The sequence below is a fragment of the Coturnix japonica genome, chromosome 1 (genome assembly GCF_001577835.2).
Source record: "Coturnix japonica isolate 7356 chromosome 1, Coturnix japonica 2.1, whole genome shotgun sequence".
Taxonomy (NCBI): Eukaryota; Metazoa; Chordata; class Aves; order Galliformes; family Phasianidae; genus Coturnix; species Coturnix japonica.
The window spans coordinates 172,464,920-172,470,962 of NC_029516.1; the positions used below are offsets into that span (position 1 = coordinate 172,464,920).

General features: G+C 52.7%; 1 protein-coding gene across 4 annotated transcripts in view; it reads left to right on the forward strand.

Moving 5' to 3' along the window:
- The first annotated feature begins 450 nt into the window (after positions 1 to 450).
- Positions 451 to 6,043, forward strand: part of GAB2 (GRB2 associated binding protein 2) — a 79,508-nt gene continuing 73,915 nt past the window's right edge. The window contains exon 1 of one of the 4 annotated variants that reach the window (XM_015852452.2): positions 451 to 726. In XM_015852452.2, the coding sequence (XP_015707938.1) occupies positions 652 to 726 (75 nt within the window). In that variant the 5' untranslated portion in view covers positions 451 to 651. The remainder of the gene's footprint in view (positions 727 to 6,043) is intronic. The other 3 variants (XR_001552827.1, XM_032442275.1, XM_015852451.1) reach the window with 3 other exon arrangements.

Here is a 6,043-nt window from a genome sequence, read left to right on the forward strand (position 1 = left end):
TGATGGGGAGATTTTGGTTGGATGCTAGGAGGTAATTCTTTGCTATGGGGACTGCGGGTGCCCCTGTCCCAAGCTTGGATGGGGCTTGTGTCACCTGCTGTATGGGAGGTGTCCTTGCTTATGGAAGGGTTGGGGCTGGGTGGACTTTAGGATCCCAAAACATCATGATTCCACGATTCTGTTATTCTACGATTTAGGATTAAGCCAGCAAGGCAGGCGCTCACCTGCTGAACAGTGGATCAAGTCCTATAGAAACGGGCCAGGTCCACAGCCTGGGTACGAGGCAATATCGGGGGGTGGGTGGGGGGCAGTGGGGTGTGCACAGCACTACGTGGTCCGTCTCCGCACGCAGGGATCGGGCGGGTTTTGTATCTTTAAAGCAGGAGGGAGGCGTGGTGAGCCGGGGCCGGGGCCGGTTTCCTGCTTACCAGCTCAGAGCCGCCGCTGGAAGCGGGCGAGCGGAGGGGGGAGGCGGTGCTCGGCCCCCCCACCCCGGTCCCTCCCTGCTTCTCTCATTCCCTCCCTCCTTCCCTTGCTCCGGCCCTGCCCGCTCCCTCCCGGCTCCCTCCTCCCCGGGCCGGCGCTGTGGGCGCTGAGCGCCCCGGGAGGCAGCGCCCGGTTCTCGGTTCTCCTCTCCCGGTTGCATTCAAGATGAGCGGAGGAGGAGAGGTGGTGTGTTCGGGCTGGCTCCGAAAGTCGCCGCCGGAGAAGAAGTTGAGACGATACGTGAGTGAGGATACACAGGGATGGAGATACGGGAATGAGGGTGTGGGGGGTAGGAATGAGGGTCGGGATGGGGACGGGGATGGGGATGGGAGCTCCGTACCCAACAGCCGCTGCACCTGCTGCCCGCTGTTGGCTCCGTGCCCCCCCACCCCGCCCGCTCCCATCGGAACCACCCCGGGTTGCGGGGACAGCTCTGATCGCCGAGTCCCTCCGTTGGGTGCTGGTTGACACAGCCGTGCTTCCTTTGGGGTACCTTTGTCCCCAAGGGTAAAGGTGAAGCATCTCCGCTTCCCTCCTCGAGCCCCATAACGATCGCTTTTCCCCCCCCCGCCCCTCCCAGCCCGCGATTCCTCGGTATCCCGCAATGTTCCGACTCTTTGAAGATCAGCCCCGGTAGCGCTCGGATCGCCCTTTGTGCCATTAGCGGCGGAGATCAAAACATGTTGAGGAAGTTGTAAAAGAGGGTCCAAATGCCGCTTCTGTCACATTCCCCGCTGCTCGTTGAAAGAAATAACTGTTCTTTGAGCCCTCCTCTGCCTGATGGGCTCCGTGAAGGGCTGGAGGAGTTGCCACCCTATGACTCGGCACATCCCTCGCCCCGGTGGCAGCATCAGCTCGTAAGGATGTGCCTGGTTGGGTGCTACTCTCTTTCCTGGGGACATTCATCCTCCACCCATGGATGCTCTCTCTCCATGGGAACCTCCATCCTTCGGTCTCATCTCTTTCCTATGGGTGTGTTTTTGGGATCCACCTGCCTGGTGTTGAGTGATGGAGGCATTGCTGTGTACCCTTCAAAAGGAGTTGGATTATTAGTCCCATTCTACAAGCTAACGTAAGGTTGGAGAAGTATCCCATTTGTGATTTGGTGTTACCAGCCTCACCCAAAGCAGAGGCAGCCTGTCAGACGTCAGTGGTGCTGTCAGCCTCCCCCAAAACAGGAGCAGCCCTATCAGTGGTGCTGTGTCTCCTTGCATTGAACCCTTTGCTATCCATTCCCTGTGCCCCTTCAAGGTGTGGGGATGGAGCACGGATGGAATCCAACCCCAAATGTACTGAGACGGAGGTGCAGATGGCTGTTTATGTGGGAAACATCCAAAGCCTAATGCGTGTGCAGGCATTTCTGGGAGATGGACGGGATGACTTTGTGCACGCTGAACTGTGGAGGATGCTTTTAGCTTAATGGAGCAAAGCACCTTCCTCCCTCAGAAATCAACTAATTGCTGATCCTGAGTCACCGGTGGCCTTAACTCATCAAACATCATTAGCTCCCCGGCGTCCGCCCTCTGAAAGGGTGCTCACACCGCCGGCTGAATATCCAGCCTGTGCTCCAGCATTCCAGCATAAATCTGCTCAACGCCACGCACGAGGGTGTGACGAGCTAATTACCGACGTGCATAGGGAACGCTTTTCATCCAGATACACCCCAAAGTGCTTTGCAAGCCACCTATGTTTCCAAAACATCCTTATTCCCCCTCCCCATGCTCCCCGGAGGAAGCGCGGTCGCGGCGGGATGCGCCCATCCATCCCACGCAGCCGTGCGGGGCAGGAAGCGGCGCAGGGCAGATGGAGCTCGGGGGGATTGCTGGGCACCGACTTCCCCTCCAGTCACTCCGGTTGCTGTTGGCTTCCTGCCTTGTGGGTTGGGTCTGGGGACGTTTGTCACCCATTCTGCTCCATCCCTTTGCCAGCCCTACCCACGGTGGGGGGTTGGAGCCGGGTTGATCTTTCAGGTCCTTTCCAAGCCAAGCCGTTCTGTAATTCTACAATCCCTTTTGCTTTTTACTGTAGTAGTATTAATACCATCCAATAGTGGTTGGATGTGTTGATCAAATGGTTCTCTCCAAGAGTGGCTGTGATTGTGAAGCTGACAGCACTGCTCCCGTGCAACCTACAACAAAAACACACGGTCGGACTTTGATTTTCCATGCACAAAAAGCCCTCACGGTGGCTTTTGTACAGATTACCAAGGAAGGATTCGCCTCTTCTCTTGGTTTATATTCTGCTTGGCGACCTCAAAGGAGGAATCTCAAGCTGCAGGATGCTGCTAATTGGGTTTGAAGTTCCTGCTCTGCCTGTATTGACACAGGGAAGAAAGATGATGGATTTATTTTCTTTTTGACAAGCGCTTTCCAGCCGTGCGTGTCTGCCCATGGGTGTGTTGCTGAAAGTGCCCTTGGAAGGGCTGTGCTGCGTAAGCCGGGCTTTGTTTGGGTTTTACTTTTCAAGGAGATCTTTGGCAAGAGGGGAGGATGCTCAGTTTTCTTAATAGTATCCATCCAGAGCCTATAGGGGCAGGGAGCCCTTCTCTATACCTGATCTGCACAGCCTTCATCTGTAGTTACGGTCTCGCTTTAGTGGGTTGTGTGTGGGAAATATTGGGGTCAGGAGTTTCTCTTCCATGACGTGATGTTCACCAGATCAAACGATGACTGCTTCAATTGTGCCTTTATTGCCTTGTAATTGGGGCATGTGTGGTCTCAGAGCCTTAGTCCATTGGGCTCTGATCTTGGATGAGCCCCATAGATGTTACCAGAGGAAAACCAGGCAAACACATGAAGATCAAAAGCATTGGAGGCACCAAAGTACTGATACCTCAGCTCTGCCTGGGATGCCAAGCTCCATCACTGGTTGGCTTGAGTATTTTTCAAGGCAAACACTTCAGTACCTTCTCCCCTTGTGACTTTCACGCGTGGAAAGGTCTCCTCATGTGCCACCACAAAGTACAAAGCCATCCTTTAGCTCTGGCTCCTCCTTAAAACATCCCTGCAATAAATAAACATGTATATGTGTATACATATGTGTGTGTATCCATATATACATATATATGTATGTATATATATGCATGCACAAAATCCAGTCCCTAACCAAACCCCTTGCCTTTCATTGTGTGATAGATTCACCGCTGCCTGTTGTCTCCCAGCCCCAAGTGGGTCTGGGGGCTCAGTTCTCTTTATTCAGAGTCAGGTTTGGGGTGGGCTCTCATAGAAAGGCAATGCAGAAATGAACTGCTGTTATCGCTGAGGAGCTGGGAGCTTCCTGTCGTTAAGTCAGCTCTCTTTGCCTGTGCATTTATGTACCATGCAGCCATCTCTGTCTGGCTGAGATGCGCAGCTACAATTCTGCTGCAAACAAAACCTTTTTTTCCTTGCACTGGTTTTACAGTCTTTTAATGCTTTTCTTGTTCTCCCGCTGTTTTAACTGAGGGGAGTGTTTTGCTTGGTGCAGCAGTGGATATCTTCACATCAAACAGGAGCGGTTTACTCAAGGTCATAGAATCATAGGATCATATGAACTGTAAGGGACCTTTAAAGGCCATCTGGTCCAGCTCCCCTGCACTGAACAGGAGCACCCACAGCTCCATCAGGTGCTCAGAGCCCATCCAGCCTGACCTTGGGTGTCTCCAGGGATGGGGCACCACCACCTCTCTGTGCAGCCTGTGCCAGTGCCTCACCACCCTTATTGTAAAAACTTTTCCTTATACCCAGCCATATGAAGGTCATCTGAAGGCTGGCTGTCTCTCCTATGCAGTGGGAAGAGCTTAAGGGACGTAGTGGGTTATGCTGCTGGAATCCTGCAGCCCTGTTCTTTGAGTATCTCCCACTGAAGGACTTCTTTTGGGCCCTGAAGGAGATCCTCAGTATCCCGCCTGAAGCTGCACAGCAAAGACATCCTCACTAAAAAGGACATAGGATGTGGACAAAGGAAGCAGTTGTAGGGTGAAGCCATAGGACCAGCGGTGCATAGAAGTGCTAGGCTGCCCAAATGATTGGGGTACCAATATTTCAACCCTGTTATCAAGGGAGGAGGAGAGAAGAAAGACATCCTTTTAAGTCTGCAGTGAAAGTCTAAGAGATGGCTGTCAAGCAATCTGAGCTCCTCCTTTTCTTCCCCAGTGGGTAGCTGCTGTGTTTGTCTGTGCCTAACTCAGGATGCTCCCCTCTGCTGAAAAGAGAAAACAGTTGGAGAATCTCCTGAGAAAAGCACCAAAAAATGAGCAAAAACCTAGAAAGCATGTAAAGGCTAAAGGAAATGAAGTTGTTTAGTCTGGGGATGAGAGGAGAAATAACAGTCCTTGAGCATGTCAAAGGTAGCTGCAAAGGGGAAGGGAGTAAACTGTTGTCTGAAGCCAGCAATGGGAGGCCAAGAAGTGCTGAGCTCAAGCTGCAGCAAAGGGAAATAGCGTTAGGAAAAAAAATTCCTATGCTTTGCCTGTGAGGGGTGGAACAGATGGTTTGGGATGGGCTCAGAGTCTCCATCGGTGGAAGGAAGATTCAAAGAGCAGGTTGTCCAAGCAGTGCCTCAGGAGTGCCTGTTGTGAGGCAGTGGAATAAATTTGACAGATTCTCCAAGTCCTTTCCAGTGCTGGTTTGGGTGAGTTTAGGGATTTCGAGCCTGAATTCAGGAAGAAAAAGAAGGAGGCTTTACTGGCATGTATGGGGTCAGGTGGGTGTGAGGAAAGAGGGCGGTGGGCATGGAACAGGCTGCCCAAGGCAGTGGGCATAGCCCTGAGCTGCTGGAGCTCAGGGAGCATTGGGACACTGCTCTCAGACATCAGGTTTGGGTTTGGGTGGTGCTGTGTGGATCCAGGAGTTGAACCTGTTGATCCCTGTGGGTCCCTTCCAACTCAGGATATGGTATGATTCTGTGAATCCAGCTGTCAAGCTGCCTTGCTGCACCCTGCTCCTCCCATGTAATCTACAGCCTTGATTCAAAAGGGCCATCAGATGGTTTGGCCATTGTCGTCAGCCGCATGATTCAGAGGAGGGATGAGCACTTACTCTTAGCAGAGAAGTGTTTGCAGGTCAGAGGGTGCGTTCCCCTTGCCAGGACATCACCACCTGTGTTGTGCAACACTGCACAAGGATCATGCTCCCTCTCTCTTGTTTCTCTGCAGCATCATTACTGACAAGTCAAAACACACAGCCTTTTCCTTGCAACTTTGTCTTGGGACCACTTTCCTTAGGAGCAGGTCCTGGGGTCAGTGTGATGGTGGTATGTTCTCACTGTGATGCTCTTTGTGATCATCTGGACAGTTGGACTGGATGACTTAGAGGTCTTTTCCAGCCTCCGTGATTCTGTGATTCTTGACCTCCAGCCTCCACCTACTGAAAGGGTAGTTCAGGGGATGGTGGAACCAAACTCTTGGACAAGGGGGAATGGTTTAAAACTGAGACAGGGGAGGTTTAGGTTAGAGATTAGGAGGAATTTTTCACTCAGAGGGTGGTGACGCACTGGAACAGGTTGCCCAAGGAGGCTGTGGATGCCCCATCCCTGCAGGCATTCAAGGCCAGGCTGGATGTGGCTCTGGGCAGCCTGG